A 19,791-nucleotide genomic window follows, 5' to 3' on the forward strand; every position below is an offset into this window, starting at 1 on the left:
AATATTTTTATTGAAAATGATGAAATATGACACATGTCATGATTTCACTGGCAGAATAAGATAACTTATCTCCTTATACAAGGAGATACTCCATTCCCTATAAATTAAAAGTCACTCTAATTTATTATAACTAAATTGTGGGGACATTAATTAATTATTTTTTATATTATAAATTATATAAATAAGTTAGTTGGACACCAATAAATAAAAAATAATATATTACATTAATTAAAACACATTAAAGATAATTTCATAAAAAAATTACAGTGTGATAAATTAAAAGATAAATAAAATACATGACACCATAAAAAAATTCTCTCTCCTCATTTTTATCTTTGGTTCCATATTCTCTGATAAAATGAGCACAAAAATGTTCTTGTATTATTATTCCCTATCAACTAGTATCTCTATCTTATTTTATGTGCCGTAAAAAATATCTTATATTGTTATTGCATAAATTACTTTCTCAATATAAAAATAACAAAAGACTTATTTGAAGAAGAAAAAAGTCTCTTCAAGGTAATTTGAAAAAGAAAATAATAATTATACAACCAATTTTAAAAAATAACTGATAAATTTAATAGTTCTGTTTGTTTACTTAATCATAGCTCTACCTAAGATATAAATTCTGTCATTTTGATTGAAAAATTCTTGCTAGAACACCCAAGTTAGGTTTCCTGAACCAATTCTAAAAATAGTTATTAAAATATAGTAATCTGATTATAATAGAGATAGTGTAACTGATTATATGTTTTAACTTCATGCAAACTAGTGTTTATAGACACTTAGTGTCTGCCGGCGAATATTGTGTAATACTACATATTCAATTTTTATATATTTTATTTTTTTGAATTAACATGTATTTGTTGTGTTTGGTGTACTTTATATTTTTTTGGTGTGTTTATGATAATGTTTAATTTAATGTGATATACGTGGTTAATTAATGTGTTGGTGATAGTTGCTTAGGATTATATAGTTTTTTTGTAAAAATTAAATAATATTAATGGCAATATAGGAAATGAAAATTACACCAAGGGAAGCTATTTCAAGTTTTGACTTTATACGTAGTATAGACACTCTTTCATTTTCATTAATATATATACACAGGAAAAAAATTGTAAATTGTGTTCCTTATTTTCACCACATAAAAACAGATTCAATGTTTTCTTTATGGAAACCAATATTTTTATAATAAAAGCATCTTCACAAGTTTAATCTATTTGAACCATCCATGAAACCATTCTCAATTCAATCACAGAAAACAAAGTTATGCAATGTTTTCACTAAAAAAGTTATTTTGCTAGAGATCAATAATTCAAAGAACAATCTTAAAAAAAATGAACATGAACTTATAAAATGTGTGACAGAACAACTCATGTTATTTCCACCTAACATGAAACAACATAAGTTGAATAATAATTGTAATTGGGTAATATAGCTCTCACAAAATAAAAGAATAATCTAACTTTCATTTAATAATGTACTAACTTTGAATACAATCATCAACAAAAATGGGGTAAAAAATAACATGCACTCTATGCCATACTATATTGTCCTTAAGAAAGTGTGAGAAACCTTTCTTTGCCCAAGTAGAAGCTATAAATCTTATTTACATCACTAGAAATGGAACATAAATAATACACCACAAGCATTGGAAACAAAATGAATTCAGATAATGAAATAAATGGTAAAAGGTTCACTCATCATCATCCTCATCTTCTTTCTGGCCAGGAGTACCAGCAAGCCAACCCCAAACACCACCTGAACTCTGCTTCTGTTTTGCATTTAAGGCAGCTTGCTCCGACGCCGCCTTTTGCCGCTGGAGGAGTTCAAGCTCCTTCTGTAATGTTCCAATTGTTTGGAGCTTCTGACCTAGTTCAGCAACCTCCACCTGCAATCTCAAATATGGTTAGATTTTTTCAACAAAAATCAACTTTGTTTATCCATAAAAGTAGACAAAGGGCATACATTAAAAGCAACCTCAGACAGAAAAATTCGGGGCCGTTTGTTGGATTTTTCTGGTTCTAAATGATAAAAAAGTGTTTTTTTTGCTTGACATTTAAATGTTTTGGCTGGGTTTTGCTCAAAAGCAGATGGAAAAAGCTTAAACATAGCTTTTATGACAAGCTGTGTTTTTTAGCTTATAAAAAAGCTCCTGAAAATAGGAGAGAGAATGTAGAAGGGTAGTTTTTAAAATTGTAGCCTAAAAACAGCTTTTGATTTACATAGAAGCTATAGAACCAAAACCACCATTTTAGAATCACTTTTTTAAGCTTTAAACAAATTGGCCGTACATCACAAAGAGGGAATTGTCTAGAAGGATTTCAATGAGGTTCACAATGTCATCCCAATACCAAAGTGACCATAGAGTTAAGAGTAACATATTATTTATGTCATTACAAGTTAGAAAATGAACCACATGAAACCTAGTTTAGCAAAGAAATTTTCTGAAAATCAATTCGTATCACATGGATGAACTGTTACACTAAGAACAGCTTAGTGATTATGTGAATGATACAATAACAACAACCAATCCTTAACCTCACTAGGTGGGGTCGACTACATTGGTCGAACGATGTCATAAAGCTCTATCATAAATCCCGTTCAATGATAAAACATTGATTGCTCAATCTTTCGCTTTTTTGTCATAACCGTACACCATATTTCTTCGATAATAATGATATATAAACAAAAAACAACAAAACAAGACCCAGAGGAAAAGGCTCTATTACATACCTCAAGTTTGAAACACCTTGACTGCTCAGCAGCAAGCTGACCTCGTACCGATTGGAGTTCCTACATTATCAGTGCAACAAATGTGAGGAGGATCTTTGATTGCATAAGTACAACGTAGTTCCGACCTCAACAATAAATTACATAGAATATTCAGGTTTTGCTTATAGAACTCATTTTGTTTGAATCTCAAGTCTCAATCCAATTAACCCAACAGATTGAGAGACAAAACAAAGTGGTTTCCTTGACAGATAAACAGAGGGAGTGTTGTCATGTAACTCAAACTCTAGAACAAAATATTTATCATTAATATTCAATATTTTAATTTTATCCCCATTTTTCTTGATTCCTGGATCCATCCCAGATTAATTCCAAAAAGAAAAGGAAGTTCAACTAATAATTTAGGTACCTTGTAAAGGTCAGAGTTACGAGACTCAGCTTCTCCCAGCTCTTGTTTTAGTTGAAGAGTCTGTAGCTTTTCCTTGCCGAGTGATGATTCCAACTCTTCTCTCTCAGCCTTCAGAACTGATATAAGATCTCCTTTTGATTTCTTCTGCATGAGACAAATATAAAAGCAGAGACAGGAAGGAATTAAAATGACACTGAATGCATAATATAATTTATCTGCTTTATGTTTTGGATGATACAGGCACAACCTGTGAAATATTGGAATACAATATCTATAACTGCATGTATTAATGTATTTGTGCGGTTTGGAGTTTATTTTGAGCTCCCAAATGATTCTTCATTATTATTTTTCGACAAGTTAGTAAACGATAGTCAGAGAGAAGGAGGCACTAATGAGTTAATAATTTGGCGAGCTAGGGTCAGGGAATTAGGACAAATTTAAGGGCAAGATTTACATGGTTTGGTGCTGCATGTTAGGTCTTCATCCAAACAATAGGATAATGATAAATGTCTTGATCCCCTTCCTAAAAGAATCATATTCTTAGTTTCAATTTTTCCCAACTTAGAACTTTTATTTTTATGACATATAATACATTTAGAAAATTGCCAATAAAACCATTCGTACTTACTTCAGCCAAAGAAGCAAAGGCTTCTAACTCTGATTCCACATCAGGGGTATTTGTGACATTTTGGACAGCTGAAACACTGTCTGGTATGGAACCTTCAATTGTCTTCGGTTGTACGGTTGATTTGTGGCTTGGCTTAAGAACATAGACCTGAACATAGAAAATTAAATCCGATGAGAAAGAGATAAAAACAAAGGAAAAAGAGAGCAGAAAGGCAAAAATTTAGAAATCATCTTTACATCATTATTGTAGCGTCCATTATATCCTCCGAAAGATACAAGTACATCTTCACCATTAAAGGAGCTTACAACCAAACTCAAACCCTGCAATGGGAAACACTCTAATCATTTTCTCCCCTCATGACAATATGGGGTTAATAAAGGTTTAACTACTTTACATAGATTTTAGAGCAAAGGCAACCTTGCTAAAATTACATAGATAAAAATCATAAAATACCTCACTAGCAACCGGAATACGCCCTTGAACAGAAGTTACCACTGACCAAGCCAGTGTAGACATATTCAGCACAACTGTCTCTGAAACCCCTGCACGTGGGATATAACTCGTAAAAGAGACATATGGCAATGTAAGAAATGTAAAACGAGCTAGATAGAAAAGAGAGAGTAGAGAGAAAAGGTGAAACTGATTTTTATTACAAGAGAAGAATGAATTCTCATTATTTATACAATGAATGAATCTCACTATATATAGAGATTCTGGAATAAGCAAAGTGACTTACAATAGAAGGTAGCAAAGTAACTAATCAACAGAAGGTAACTTGTTGAACGGGTTACCTTCACTACAACTAATGACACCGGTGACATTTGGCACACTGACTGTCAATAACTGTCACTAGTAACTACCTAACTTTAAACTATATCACTTAGTTCTTATTCTCTAATAGGCAACAGCAAAACAGCATCAGAAATGTCCAGAAATCCAAGATAATTGATATATATATATATATAAGCACAACCCAATTAACAGAGACATATAGATATATAAGAACTACACCAGAAGTTATTCGCCTTCACAGTGATCCCAATTAAACAGCAATACCTTTCCCAAATAACTTTGTTTCACAATCAAAACAGTAAGCATAAAATTTTCCCATAAATAAGCACTTCTACCATTGCAGCAGTTCACGACAGATAAGGATACCCTCTACTACCCTTTTTACAGCCATGAACTTACACCTGTTAATGTAACTCCAAAATCGGTTATAACTTATAACCATGAAGGCAACAAAAAATGACAACTGATCTCCTTTATTTTAGTGTATAAATATCTTTTAGGTCCTTGTCAATATGACATCTTTTGTTTTTGGTCTCTATTTAAATTTATTCGTTTTAATCCCTAAAAATACTAAAAACGGTGCGCTTCAATTCCTGGCGAGGGGCTTAAAAACACACTACTTTTGGTAAAATGAGAGACTAAAATGAATAAAAGCTAAATAGGGACTAAAACATAAAAAGTTAAAAACATCAAGTGTACAGGGAGAAATACATATTTAGGTCTTATTTTAGCAAATTCACACTCAAAGTAATTTAGCTTTGTTTAACCAAACAGAACTCAATCTTTCATCACGAATATAATTTCTTTGGTTTAGTTTGGTCCACGGTGAGGGTGAGCCATGGCGCAACAGTAAGGTTGTTGCTTAGTGGCCAATAGATCACAGATCCAAATCCCGGAAACAACCTCTTCGCTTGCGGAAGCCTTGTGCACTAGGCCGAATTTTTTTTTGACCCACAGTACATACATGTATGCAAGAAATTCAGACACTATTTGTTCAAAATATCAAGAAATATTTTGCATAGTAAAAACTTGTAACTAAAAAGTCAAACATAAAATTTGAATCTAAGTAACAAGGTGTCAAAAATCATACCACTCTTATTGTCACCACCACCAACAATGAACCAGTTCTCCCCTACAGTTACACCGGCATGTCCAGCACGTGGCGATGGTATTTCACCCTGTTGTATGGGTCTAGACCATTCCATCTGCAGCGTTCACACAAATGATTAGATGGACATGATTTTCCAGTCCACAGTCTAACAGAAGAAGTAATGGTCTTACAGTTTGCAAATCGAGAACATGTAAGTCATTGTAGCAAGTTGCATGTGAACCTCCACCGAAGATAAGTAAGTATCGTTCCACATGTACAGCAGCAGTATGATCAGACCTTGGAGAAGGATGTACCCCACTGCCAGTTAAGACTTAGTTAGCATAAAACATTGACATGCTTCATTATCTTTTTCCCCTCCATATATTTGAACGGAAAACCAAAAATTACATATCCACTACTGATGAGAATGAAGAACATAAAATACACTATCAAAATCAGACTGTGGCATAAAAACAGATGACTGCGAAACAAAGTCGTACTTCGATTTGTTTTTATAACAATTTTTCTCTTTCTACAACCAAAACCACTAATCTTACCTACCATATTAAAGACAACAGGGAGATAGAAAGGTTGCTACAGAAAATTTCTTACACAGCATCAATTTCATCCCATGTTAGGGTTTCCAAGTCAAGAATATGCAGATCATTCAAGAGAGTCCTCTTAGCATCTTGTCCACCAAAAACTATATTGTAGTCAAACACAACAACTTTTGATTTAATCACTTCTTTTAAGCTTAAATAAACGGGAAATAGATCGAAAAGAGATGGATTTTTCTACAAGGATTTCAATGAGGTTCACTATGTCATCCTAGATACCAAAGTGACTAGAGTTAAGAGTAACATCATTTGTGTCATTGGAAGTTCTAAAAATAAACCACTGGAAAAGCAGTTTTGCAAAGATGAAAATGTTCGAAAATCGAACTCTTATTGCATGAATGTATTGCTACTCTGTGAATAGTTAGTGATCGAATAAATGACGCCCCATGATTACCGATAATATTTCTATAATCATATACCTAAACATCGCGTTTGATTCAAAGAACGGAATCATAAAGTTCTAGAGAGGATATCACTTAGAAGCATTAATACAACATACCTCAAATTTGAAACACCTTGATTGCTCGACTGCAAGCTGGCCACGTACCGATTGGAGCTCCTATATTATCAGTGCAACATATGTGAGGAGAGCCTTTGATAGCATTAATTACAGTGATGTATTTCAGATCTCAACAATACATAATACATAATATTCAAGGTTTGTTTATTATGGTCTGCTTGAGTCTCAAGTTTCGACCCGATTAATCCAGTGAACCGAGAGACAAAACAAAGTGGTTTCGTTAGGGAGTGTTGCCATGTAACTCGGAACTCTACAAACAAATAGAGCAATAGGGTAGTTTTATTCTCATGAATTCCGAAGTAGAAAAGGAAGTTGAACTAATAATGTAGTTACCTTGTAAAGGTCAGAGTTACGAGACTCGGCTTCTGCCCGCTCTTGTTTTAGTTGAAGAGTCTGCAGCTTCTCCGTGCTGAGTGTTGATTCCAACTCTTCTATCTCAGCCTTCATGGCCGATATAGGATCTCCGTTTGACTTCTTCTGTATGAGAAAAATATGAAATCAGTGAAGGGCAGGAATTAAAATGAAATGGCACCAAATGCGGAAAATGATTTCTTCTGTATGAGAAAAAAATGTACTGCTTAGCAATAATACATACTGTTGCACCAGCATTGTCCACAACAATTTCCCTAACTTTCCCTTCATGCCTTGCTCCAAACTCTGCTTCCGCATGTGGGGTATCGGCGGCATTTTGGACAGCGGAAACTCTATCCGGTATGGAATTTTCAGCTGTTTTGGATTGTACCGTTGATTTGCAGCTTGGTTTAAGAACATAGACCTGATTGCAGCAAACTACATCCGATGAAGGAGAATGATAAAAAACAGGAAAGAGATCGGAGAAAGAAGGAATTCAGAAATTATTTTTACTTCATTGTTGTAACATCCATTGTATCCTCCAAAAGATATAAGTACATCTACCCCATTGAAGGAGCTCACAACCAAACTCAAGCCCTGCAGACGGAAACATTTTAAGCAGACGCCGATAGAAAATAATTGAAAAGTCTCGGAATCTTCCCGTATGACATAGCACATGCAACCTTGTTTAAATTACATAGATAAAGTACCTCACTTGCAACAGGACTATGCCCTTGAGCAGAAGTTACCGCTGACCAAGACAGTGTCGACATATTCAGCACAACCGTGTCTGATACCCCTGCAAATCGAATATAACTCGTAAAAAATATATATAGCAGCATCAGAAATGTGCTGAAATCATAAATAATTAGTAAATTAACAACCCAAGTAACAGATATACATATACATAATAACTATACCAGAATTTATTAGCCTTCACATTGATCCCAATATAACAGTAATGTTTCCCGTTAAACGAAAACAGTATACATGAAGTTTTCCACCACTGTATCAATTCATGATAGAAAAGCATACCACTCTTATTGTCACCACCACCAACAATGAACCAATTCTCCCCTACTGTTACACCAGCATGACCAGCGCGTGGTGTTGGTACGTCACCCTTTTGTGTGGGTGGAGACCATTTCATCTGCAAAGTTCACTCGAATGATTAGATGGACATGATTTTCCAGTCCAAAACTAACATAAGAAGCAACGGTCTTACAGTTTGCATATCAAGAACATGTAAATCATTGTAGCAAGTTGCATGCGAACCACCACCGAAGATGAGTAAGTATCGGTCGACATGTACAGCAGCAGTATGATCAGACCTCGGAGAAGGAGGTACCCCGCTGTTGAACGAAGTCATATTTCAATTTGTTTTCACAAAAAAAGTCACTTTTTACAACTGAAAACCATTAACATTAACCCCACCATATTAAAGAAAATAAGGAGATAGAAAAGTTGCTACAAAAACTTTCTTACACAGCATCAATTTCATCCCATGTTAGGGTTTCCAAGTCAAGAATATGCAGATCATTCAAGAGAGTCCTCTTAGCATCTTGTCCACCAAAAACTATTAAGCTTGACCCAACAAGGTTCACAGATTGGCCTCCACGTGATACCTAGAAAACATACATGATAAAAAGGAACTTCAAAGGTCATCATTGTATTTTTATCAAAGACGAAGGGGGTTATTGTCCTATGTTTAAAAGCCATAAAATCTATGCATCTCTTGTTAGGGAAATGCAATTATTACATGTCAAAATCCTAATGTGCTTATCGAAGAACATACTCCTAATGTGAGATTTAAAAGTTTCTAAGACATTTTTGGGATAATAAACAAAAAATAAAAACAGATACACACCGGGGCTTTCCCATAAGTCTTCAGATCTGACCAAGTTGAGGTTTGCAAATCAAACACTTTCACTGTCATGATATTTAATTGTAATACGGATAGTTAGTTGCAATCAAAGTAGAAAAGATAACAACAACAAAAAATATAGAAATGAGTATGACAAGAGTTACAAAACAGAGGGAAAACACCATAATTAATGGACATAGATCAAATCTATAAACCGAGGAAAATGTGAAGTTTTTTTCTGTTCAATTAAAAGAAATATTTGAAGCTTTTTTTTTAAATTTACGTGGCAAAACATGTAGCCTAAATGTTTCACATAAATATGTACAAAACTTTTATTTATTTATTAGAAAAGAAATATTATTATATAAGAGGGGAGAAAACTACAAGATGATATGAAATCCTCCCAGACACAACAAGAAAAACCTAGAACACTATCTCTTTGCATATCTGCCATATTAACCCCACTAAAAACCCATGGGTTTTACACCAGAGCAAAGCCACAAACATAAGCCACAGGCGAGAAGGAATCATTTATCACGCCCAAAAATCTTAATTTCCTTTTTCCTTTAGAAATGAATAATTTAAGAAACAGAATCATGCTTTTTAATTTACTGAGGCAAAGAGAAACCATAAAATTTAAGAAAGATTCTCGTATGACAATTTATCTAAATGACACTTCCGAATGATTCCAATTCCTTCATGTTTTTTAAGCAATGCAGAGATATGATGTCAACCCCTATAGGATGACATTAAAAAGTTATCAATGTCATCATTATACCTTGGATAACTTCGGAAGGATCCTTTGTATGCCCAGCAACAGACAAAAGCTTATTCTCCCATGGAATCTAAAGTGAAAACGGAAAGGAAAAAAATAAAAAACCACAAAATCCAAAACATTCCAGAATTAGTACTAGCAATTAAGAATAAACAGATTGAATGCTCCAGTAGAGTTTTATGCTTAATACAAACCAAGGAATGGCCAGCACAAGGGGATAAAGTTACTGAGGACTCAGCTCCAGCCTTAGCCTCAATCTTTGACCAAGCCAAACTTCTCAAATCTAGAACCTGTATTTGTTTCCATTTGATTCAAAGTGTGCAGCATATAACTTAGTAACTTGAGAGGGTGAATGGCATAGACATAGAAAAACAGATATATTGAACATATGCTTACATGAAGATCACTAAGGTAACGGCCATTGTGGTTTCCACCATATAAATACAATTTATCTTGCACAACTGCAGCTCCGTGCTGAAAATATAAACAAGCTTGGCTTAGGGGTAAAAGAACTAAAGAAAATAAACTAATCAAGCGGAAAATAAAAAAACTAGTGGAGATTGGGTTTAATAACTTCTATATTTTGGAAGACCCGGTACCTCATATCGGGCTTTTGGACGTTGACCGGATACTGGAGATGCAATCCATTCATCATAAACTACAACTGAACCAAAGCCTTCCACAACAACATCTTTGTCCTGTGTAACTTGACTTCCATTTTCAGTCGAAATGGTCTTTATCTCTGGATAAGAGTTGCCATTCTCAATTACTGGTTCAACTTTGGAATTATGCTGTCAAACCATCAAAACAAAATTGAAAAGTGGGATAAAGAACAATAAATATTGCCATGTTTACAGTAATGGCTATGGCGACTGAGAAGAATATAGAGGAAGATGTTTATAATTGCAATTCTCTTGACATAATTTCAAGTTGATTTGTCTTTTACATTAATCTAATTCTGAAGATCAAATCCTTAATGTCATATCATGAAATATGACTGACAACAAAATCATTAAATTACTCGAGCTGTGTCATGTCCATGGTTACTGAGAGAGCGGTATTGGTAAGGGTATGTGATTCATTTAGTTATGTGGTTTATCACTTTTACATTATTAGTACAAGACTTCCTTAAAGGTGAACCCGGTACACAATACGTGGAGCGGCAAGTTTTGTGCACGACACGAGGTTTATAGGTAGTATTAACACAATGCAACAATTTAAAACGTGTACAATTTTATCTGCTAAAGGAAAGATTTCTCACTCATTATACCATGAATATAGATCATATTCTGATCACAATGTAGCACTTGCTCTAAAGTTAATCTGAATGTAATAGAGGGGTATAACAAGTAAAGCTCATTGCAAGCCAAAGTCATAAGCACAGATGAAACCTCTCGATATCATTTGGATGAAACGCCAAAGCAAGAACAGGATTCTGTAGTATACTACTATGCATATATAGCTATAATAATACTCACATTTATTTGCACATCTATTACAGGCTCTACAACAGAGTTAGATGCTCTTGAATACCAACCAGGATCTTCTTCCTACACAACAAAAGAAGTAAAAAAGTAATAAGCTGGCATTCTGCATTGAACCAAGGAAGAATAATTAACAAAAATCATTTGCATCACCTCCAATATTTTTACAAAAAGACGCATGGCTTCTGTGGAAGACATGTTTCCAAGTTGGTTCCAACTGCATCAACAATTACTACATTAAATATTTTCTTGGAAAAATGAGAGAAACGATGCAATCGTGCATATCGCAAGTATAATATCAAATTTAACGTTGATTTAAAAAATGCAGTATTCACAATATTTTTTTTGCAAAATATACATGCAAGGACAAGTATGTTTAAATAAGTATTAGCATTACACGTAAATGCATTCATAGAATAGAGGTGTAATGTAGAGTGTATAGATATATAGCATAGCAAAAGTGAAAGGAAGCACGAATGCTTGAAGCAAACTAACCTGGCCCATTTGCTATGATCGACAATTTTCCATGTACTGGGTTCTGGGATGTTACAAGGTCCTATAGTAGCCTGACATTTAATTGAGCAATAAATTAAACAATGAATTAGCGTCAGCAACTAACATAAAACTTTGTGGAATCATTATAACATGATTCATCTACAACAACAGCAACCAAACCTTTCCCCACTAGGTGGGTCAACCACGACGATCAATTGACATTATAATATCTTATCGTAAATCATGAACCATTTAAATTAAATCCTACTTAATGCTATCACAGTTTTTCTTGGTCTCACAAACCCAAACCATCTAGGATGGGATTTTACCAAATCTTGTCTATTCTATCCACTCATGTATGACAACATTATCATATAACATGGATCACCTAATGGCAATTAAGTGTGGCCCAAGCCCAACACAAGGCTCCCATTTCCAAGATAGAGATCACAAGGCAGCAAATCCGCCAAGCAGTGTTTGTGTTTTAAATTGCGGACCGCAACACCTAATGCAGCCACAATATTGCAGTCGCGGTGTGACAACGAATTACAATGATGTAACTGCATCGAGCCGCGATGCTATAGCTGCAATCCCCATCACAACATTCGCAATCGCAACCACAATTTAAACCAGTGGCGCCAAGGCTCACCCTCCAATGGCATGTACTTTTACAATAATGTAATTCACAACTGATAAGTCATAACAACACAATTGGTGGAATCCCCATGAGGAAAAAGATGATTTTGATCCACACCCAAATCAATTAAGCAGATAAGCATTAAGTCATATAAAATTAGAAATCATTCCCACAAATCAATTAATCAAAACCAGATCTAATACCTGCTTATATAATGTATAGAGAAGAAGAGCAGTGGAATTTGAGAACTTAGATTTTGTAGGGGAAGTAGATCCATCAAAACCCACATAAGAAGCTGCAGCATAAAACCGTTCTGGGTATTGCAATCCAGAACTCGCTCTTCCCATTGTTGCCATTCTTTTTCTTCTGATTCTTCAATCTTACCAATTCAGATCCAACAATTCAGTTCAAACTGTGCTTTAACATTTTACGTAATAAAAGGATTAAGATTATAGTAACAAAATAGTTAAGGTTGTTGTTATTGTCAACCCAACAGTGAAATTATTTAGCTTAATTGCCAACTACTCCAAAATGTTTTGATTATTATACATTTGCCCTTTACTTTATTTTTTTTTGTTATAATCAATGTTCTTGGTAAGTAGTTAATCTTTTTTATTTGTCATAGAAGGAATCGAATATTTGATATTTACGTGAAGTTTGTGGAACTAGACCTAAATATTTTTGCTAAGAAGGGTTTTATGGTCTTAATAGACTCCAATTTAGATTAATTTATCTTATAATATTTAGATATTGAATATGTTTTACAAAAAAATTATTCATTGTGTGATTATAGAATTTTCATGTGGGTAAAGTAAATTTATGTTACATTATATAGATTTTCAACTTTGGAATTGAAAGATGTTCATTTCAAGTAAAGATGTCAGGACAAATAACCGAATTTAAAATAATATATTGTTTGGGATAAGATATCTAAAATATATTAGAACATGACAAATAGGTGGCATGAATACAATTTGAGATGACTACAGAACAAAAAATATTAGTTATAAAGGTGAAATATATATAAACAAATAGTGCAATATCTATAAATATTTTTACATGATTATACATTGTTTATTTGCATTTTTTATCACTTCTAATTAAAAATTAATAATAATTAAATATGAATAATAGATAATACAATAATCAAATATATTTTATTCTGATACAAAATGAGGGGGTGAATTATTAGAATAGATTTTGTTCTCATGCAATGATCTAATGTATTAATTAATATTGAATTTTAAACATGAATATCAGATAATATATACATTCTCGATACAAATATATTAAATTCTTTAAATAGAGGTTATGTCACATGAATGGACCCATAAATTATATGTGATATCAGCGGAGTAATAATTAGGGATAATAATAGAGCTAGTGGGCATAAGTAATGCTTACTCATGCTACTTGTGACTTGTGAGTACTCATTCAGGATACGAGTATCATAATACTTAACTTGTTTTTTTATTTTAATTATATGAAAATAATTATTATATAAATAATAAGATATTTATATGATAAATTTATAATTATAATTCAATCAGTAAAATTTATTAAGAAATAATAATCAAGTAAATAATATATAATCTTAAAATAGTAAAATAAAAAGTATAATATATATATATAATATTTAATTAAAAACTAAATTTGTAAATATGTTGGTATTCACGAGATGAATATCACACTATTCGTTCTCATTCATAAATTATTATTGTGGGTAATCTTTGAAGGTATTTTTATGAGTATCCACATCTTAATTATAATGTAAGTCTCACTCTTGAATAGGAAATAAAATACTTTTGAAATTCATGACCATTTGTATATTTTTTTTGTTTAAAGTTATGAAAAGAAATCAAAATTACTAATGAGTTTTAAAATTCAGTTATAATTATTTTTGGTTTCACATTTTAAAAAGTTGTGAAGTTAATATTTGGGTGGGTCATGCATATTTTGCACCCTCCTTTTCTATTGGTTAGTGTCATCCATCATATGACACCTTCACCATAGTTCATGTACCATGATATCTCCATTGCCACCACCAACTTATGGTACAAGTAAACATTATAACATGAGAAACACATTTTCTATTCCATAATGTGTGTTACTTTATGTATCATGAGTTGTGATCGATCAGAAAAATATTTAATAATTAAACTTTTAATATAAATATATATTTCTCAACCAAACACAACTAGTAGTACATGGTATGATACAATTTATAGAATAACAAATATGCTCCCATAACATGATAATAGTAGTGACATTGTATATGTTAAAATAAAAAAAAGAATGAATAACCACTTTAATCCTTATAAAAGAAAAAAAAATCTCAAATGCTTCTTAAAGACTATAAATGGGTCGAAACAGTCTTTGATAAGATTAAAGTATTAAAAAATTAGTCAAAAAATATTAAAAATAATTAATTTGACTAACATTTGAGGACTATTTTGAGTTTTCTAATTTTTTAAGATGAAATTAGTATGAACAAAAATTTCGAGAAACGAAAATGAATGTATACTCATTAAAAAATTGGAATTATATATATTTTATTTGAATTTGTTTGTTAACTTCATTATAGTTGAACATCTCTAGCAACAAATGTAAGAGATGACCAATTTGTAGTACTTGAAGGACCTCAATAATGCAGCCATTCTCCTTAGAAATTTTATACTCAACTTATTTAACATTTATTTAGTTGGATTGTATTATTTTTGGTCTCTTATTGTTGAAATCAAGCATCTAATTAATCATCTATAGTAATGTATCAAAAAGAATAAGACATGGATTTATGAAGACTAAAATATCAACAAAATGCATGCATCTAAAAATAATACTAACAATCTGATTGAATAACAAGTTATATTATGTGAACTCTAAATGAAGTAATGAACCCTCTCCATTAAGAAGAAACTGCATTCTATATCAGAGTTTGAAGAAGCCACTTTGAAGATCAATGTTAATAAGCATCTAATTTGTAATATAATTTGCCAAGAAAAAACCACATAAACTGAAAAAAGAGCCATGATGAGTGGCTGAATATTGAAACTCTCCTTTATCTCCTGAATTAACAAAACTTCTATAAAACTTACAATGATCCCTTTTCTTTTCCATTTAATTTGAACACTTGACATGAAAAAGGTTTTAGGAACAGAAACAATTAAAAGCAGTGATTTCCTATTCCATTTCAAAAAATGAGAAAAAACTAATCTCATCAACATTCTCTTCAGCATGCAAAATTCTGTACATATATATATATATAATAGACAAGTACTCTTTAATTTAATCTATAGGCATGCTGCATGCATATACATTGGCTAACACTACAATCTCCTTTCAAATGCTTTTTTCAGTCTCATGATCTGAACTGTGATGTTGCTGCATTTTTTTGACTCTTGAATTAGCTCTTCGGCAAGGTTCGAAAGGATTTTCGGGTGTCTGGGTGTTTTTTCCTTTTCTGTTTCATTTCCTTGTGAAAGAAATCATTTGCTAGAGATTCCAGCGCTCTAACTGTCAAGGGTCGGTTTCTTGTGCTCTGCCTCCTCGGATGTATATCAGGCTGCTGCTCCATAGAACGAACATCGTCGGAGATTCTTAGTTGCTTCTCAATTGCCTCCTGAGTATCGGATGTTAAACATGGATCATCTGCCTTTACGGACTTTTTATCTTCCTTCAACATTGGTGACTTCGATTCACATTTATCAACTTTACCACAAGTGCTATAAATTTCATTGATAGTGATTTCCTCATTATTCTCTTCCACATTTCCATCAGCTGAAGATGCAATTGAACCTCCATTCTGATGAAGACTAAATGGATCACCAACATTCTTGTTGGCATCTGGAAAGCTCAATGACCGAGATAATGCCAGTTTTTCTGATCCCAAGCAGCCTGAGGAATTCTCAAGGATGCAGTTTGTCTCATAATTGACACAAGCAGTCAATCTCCTCCGTTTGATGGGGGGAACTGGATGATTTGAATTACCCGATCTTGCTCTTCGGCTGAATTGATGTTTAATGGTCCTAACTAGTTGATTATCGTTGAATACACAAGCCTTCTGATTTTGATTGCTTTCTGAAGTCTTGCTTGCATGATCATCTTGGTTAACATGTGCTGCTTTTCGGTTGGTAGCATCTCTACTATATATGCTTTTCTGGCAATCAGTATTACTAATATTCTTTTCGTCATATATTGTCATTTTAGCCTCTGCCTCGTATCGTGAGTTGTCATCAGAAAATCTACCCTTACTTTTGCTAGAATGATCATCCATCTTTGAAGAATCTTCCAATTCGACCGGTAGATATCTCATTTTTCCCACCTTCAACGATTTTCCTTTATAAAGCAAACTGGTATCAATAACTGTGAACTTTGTTAACCTTTGCTTGATTCTTTTAGACATATTCTTCTTGTGGCATGCTTTACTCATAGGTTTGATTCCGTTATATGTTATACCAGCAGCATCCACATCAATTTTACCCACCGAATTACCAGGTAAGGATTTTACATCAGATGAGTTCCCTCCATGCACCAAACTGCTATCAATAACCATGAACTTTGTACAATCTGTATTGTTATTGGAGGCTCGGGGCTTGAGGTAACAATGACGATGAGAATCGGAGTGATGATCCTCATTTGGCCCCTTTTCTGGGTCTTCATCATTGGAGCAATCAGCTCTAGCTTCTTCTTCAAGTTCAAGAAGATTTGGTTCAGCAACTACTTTGCTCAAGACATCGGTAACACAATCAAAGTAATGATCTCCCTTCACGAGTTTTCTCCTCGAAAACTTCTCAACACCAGGGGTAAGAAACACCAGATGATCTTTGGTGCTAAAGAAGCAAACTAACCTGGCCCATTTGCTATGATCGACAATTTTCCATGTACTGGGTTCTGGGATGTTACAAGGTCCTATAGTAGCCTGACATTTAATTGAGCAATAAATTAAACAATGAATTAGCGTCAGCAACTAACATAAAACTTTGTGGAATCATTATAACATGATTCATCTACAACAACAGCAACCAAACCTTTCCCCACTAGGTGGGTCAACCACGACGATCAATTGACATTATAATATCTTATCGTAAATCATGAACCATTTAAATTAAATCCTACTTAATGCTATCACAGTTTTTCTTGGTCTCACAAACCCAAACCATCTAGGATGGGATTTTACCAAATCTTGTCTATTCTATCCACTCATGTATGACAACATTATCATATAACATGGATCACCTAATGGCAATTAAGTGTGGCCCAAGCCCAACACAAGGCTCCCATTTCCAAGATAGAGATCACAAGGCAGCAAATCCGCCAAGCAGTGTTTGTGTTTTAAATTGCGGACCGCAACACCTAATGCAGCCACAATATTGCAGTCGCGGTGTGACAACGAATTACAATGATGTAACTGCATCGAGCCGCGATGCTATAGCTGCAATCCCCATCACAACATTCGCAATCGCAACCACAATTTAAACCAGTGGCGCCAAGGCTCACCCTCCAATGGCATGTACTTTTACAATAATGTAATTCACAACTGATAAGTCATAACAACACAATTGGTGGAATCCCCATGAGGAAAAAGATGATTTTGATCCACACCCAAATCAATTAAGCAGATAAGCATTAAGTCATATAAAATTAGAAATCATTCCCACAAATCAATTAATCAAAACCAGATCTAATACCTGCTTATATAATGTATAGAGAAGAAGAGCAGTGGAATTTGAGAACTTAGATTTTGTAGGGGAAGTAGATCCATCAAAACCCACATAAGAAGCTGCAGCATAAAACCGTTCTGGGTATTGCAATCCAGAACTCGCTCTTCCCATTGTTGCCATTCTTTTTCTTCTGATTCTTCAATCTTACCAATTCAGATCCAACAATTCAGTTCAAACTGTGCTTTAACATTTTACGTAATAAAAGGATTAAGATTATAGTAACAAAATAGTTAAGGTTGTTGTTATTGTCAACCCAACAGTGAAATTATTTAGCTTAATTGCCAACTACTCCAAAATGTTTTGATTATTATACATTTGCCCTTTACTTTATTTTTTTTTGTTATAATCAATGTTCTTGGTAAGTAGTTAATCTTTTTTATTTGTCATAGAAGGAATCGAATATTTGATATTTACGTGAAGTTTGTGGAACTAGACCTAAATATTTTTGCTAAGAAGGGTTTTATGGTCTTAATAGACTCCAATTTAGATTAATTTATCTTATAATATTTAGATATTGAATATGTTTTACAAAAAAATTATTCATTGTGTGATTATAGAATTTTCATGTGGGTAAAGTAAATTTATGTTACATTATATAGATTTTCAACTTTGGAATTGAAAGATGTTCATTTCAAGTAAAGATGTCAGGACAAATAACCGAATTTAAAATAATATATTGTTTGGGATAAGATATCTAAAATATATTAGAACATGACAAATAGGTGGCATGAATACAATTTGAGATGACTACAGAACAAAAAATATTAGTTATAAAGGTGAAATATATATAAACAAATAGTGCAATATCTATAAATATTTTTACATGATTATACATTGTTTATTTGCATTTTTTATCACTTCTAATTAAAAATTAATAATAATTAAATATGAATAATAGATAATACAATAATCAAATATATTTTATTCTGATACAAAATGAGGGGGTGAATTATTAGAATAGATTTTGTTCTCATGCAATGATCTAATGTATTAATTAATATTGAATTTTAAACATGAATATCAGATAATATATACATTCTCGATACAAATATATTAAATTCTTTAAATAGAGGTTATGTCACATGAATGGACCCATAAATTATATGTGATATCAGCGGAGTAATAATTAGGGATAATAATAGAGCTAGTGGGCATAAGTAATGCTTACTCATGCTACTTGTGACTTGTGAGTACTCATTCAGGATACGAGTATCATAATACTTAACTTGTTTTTTTATTTTAATTATATGAAAATAATTATTATATAAATAATAAGATATTTATATGATAAATTTATAATTATAATTCAATCAGTAAAATTTATTAAGAAATAATAATCAAGTAAATAATATATAATCTTAAAATAGTAAAATAAAAAGTATAATATATATATATAATATTTAATTAAAAACTAAATTTGTAAATATGTTGGTATTCACGAGATGAATATCACACTATTCGTTCTCATTCATAAATTATTATTGTGGGTAATCTTTGAAGGTATTTTTATGAGTATCCACATCTTAATTATAATGTAAGTCTCACTCTTGAATAGGAAATAAAATACTTTTGAAATTCATGACCATTTGTATATTTTTTTTGTTTAAAGTTATGAAAAGAAATCAAAATTACTAATGAGTTTTAAAATTCAGTTATAATTATTTTTGGTTTCACAT

General features: G+C 32.6%; 1 protein-coding gene and 1 pseudogene across 12 annotated transcripts; both read right to left on the reverse strand.

The window, feature by feature from the left end:
• Window positions 1,450–12,891, reverse strand: LOC109332472 (acyl-CoA-binding domain-containing protein 4-like). 12 transcript variants are annotated; one of them, XM_019567470.1, is made up of 19 exons: window positions 12,599–12,872; window positions 11,759–11,829; window positions 11,417–11,480; window positions 11,258–11,329; window positions 10,379–10,570; window positions 10,176–10,253; window positions 9,974–10,069; window positions 9,783–9,849; window positions 9,008–9,069; window positions 8,711–8,765; window positions 6,265–6,349; window positions 5,844–5,970; window positions 5,653–5,767; window positions 4,224–4,312; window positions 4,007–4,090; window positions 3,771–3,917; window positions 3,143–3,286; window positions 2,737–2,796; window positions 1,451–1,891 (listed from the first exon to the last, which is right to left on the reverse strand). In XM_019567470.1, the coding sequence occupies exons 1-19, from the start codon at window positions 12,749–12,751 to the stop codon at window positions 1,697–1,699; spliced, it is 1,956 nt and encodes a 651-aa protein (XP_019423015.1). In that variant the 5' UTR covers window positions 12,752–12,872; the 3' UTR covers window positions 1,451–1,696. The 12 variants fall into 12 exon arrangements, with proteins under 12 accessions (XP_019423010.1, XP_019423001.1, XP_019423007.1 ...); XM_019567465.1 differs by lacking the exons at window positions 3,143–3,286; window positions 3,771–3,917; window positions 4,007–4,090; ... (2 more) ...; window positions 5,844–5,970; window positions 6,265–6,349 and adding exons at window positions 7,123–7,263; window positions 7,385–7,564; window positions 7,654–7,737; ... (1 more) ...; window positions 8,176–8,290; window positions 8,366–8,492 and having other exon boundaries at window positions 1,450–1,891; window positions 8,626–8,765; window positions 12,599–12,886; XM_019567456.1 differs by lacking the exons at window positions 3,143–3,286; window positions 3,771–3,917; window positions 4,007–4,090; ... (2 more) ...; window positions 5,844–5,970; window positions 6,265–6,349 and adding exons at window positions 7,123–7,266; window positions 7,385–7,564; window positions 7,654–7,737; ... (1 more) ...; window positions 8,176–8,290; window positions 8,366–8,492 and having other exon boundaries at window positions 1,450–1,891; window positions 8,626–8,765; window positions 12,599–12,886.
• Window positions 15,546–17,220, reverse strand: LOC109332515 (annotated as a pseudogene).

The sequence above is a fragment of the Lupinus angustifolius genome, chromosome LG02 (genome assembly GCF_001865875.1).
Source record: "Lupinus angustifolius cultivar Tanjil chromosome LG02, LupAngTanjil_v1.0, whole genome shotgun sequence".
Lineage (NCBI taxonomy): Eukaryota > Viridiplantae > Streptophyta > Magnoliopsida > Fabales > Fabaceae > Lupinus > Lupinus angustifolius.

Excerpts from the sequence above, each read along its gene's own strand:
- LOC109332472 (XM_019567456.1), bottom strand. The coding sequence starts at position 12,751 with ATGGCAACAATGGGAAGAGCGAGTTCTGGATTGCAATACCCAGAACGG. Across the intron at positions 9,850-9,973 it reads CTTGTGCTGGCCATTCCTTG|ATTCCATGGGAGAATAAGCT; the intron begins GTTTGTATTAAG and ends TTTTCACTTTAG. Across the intron at positions 7,738-7,850 it reads ATAGTCCTGTTGCAAGTGAG|GGCTTGAGTTTGGTTGTGAG; the intron begins GTACTTTATCTA and ends TTCCGTCTGCAG.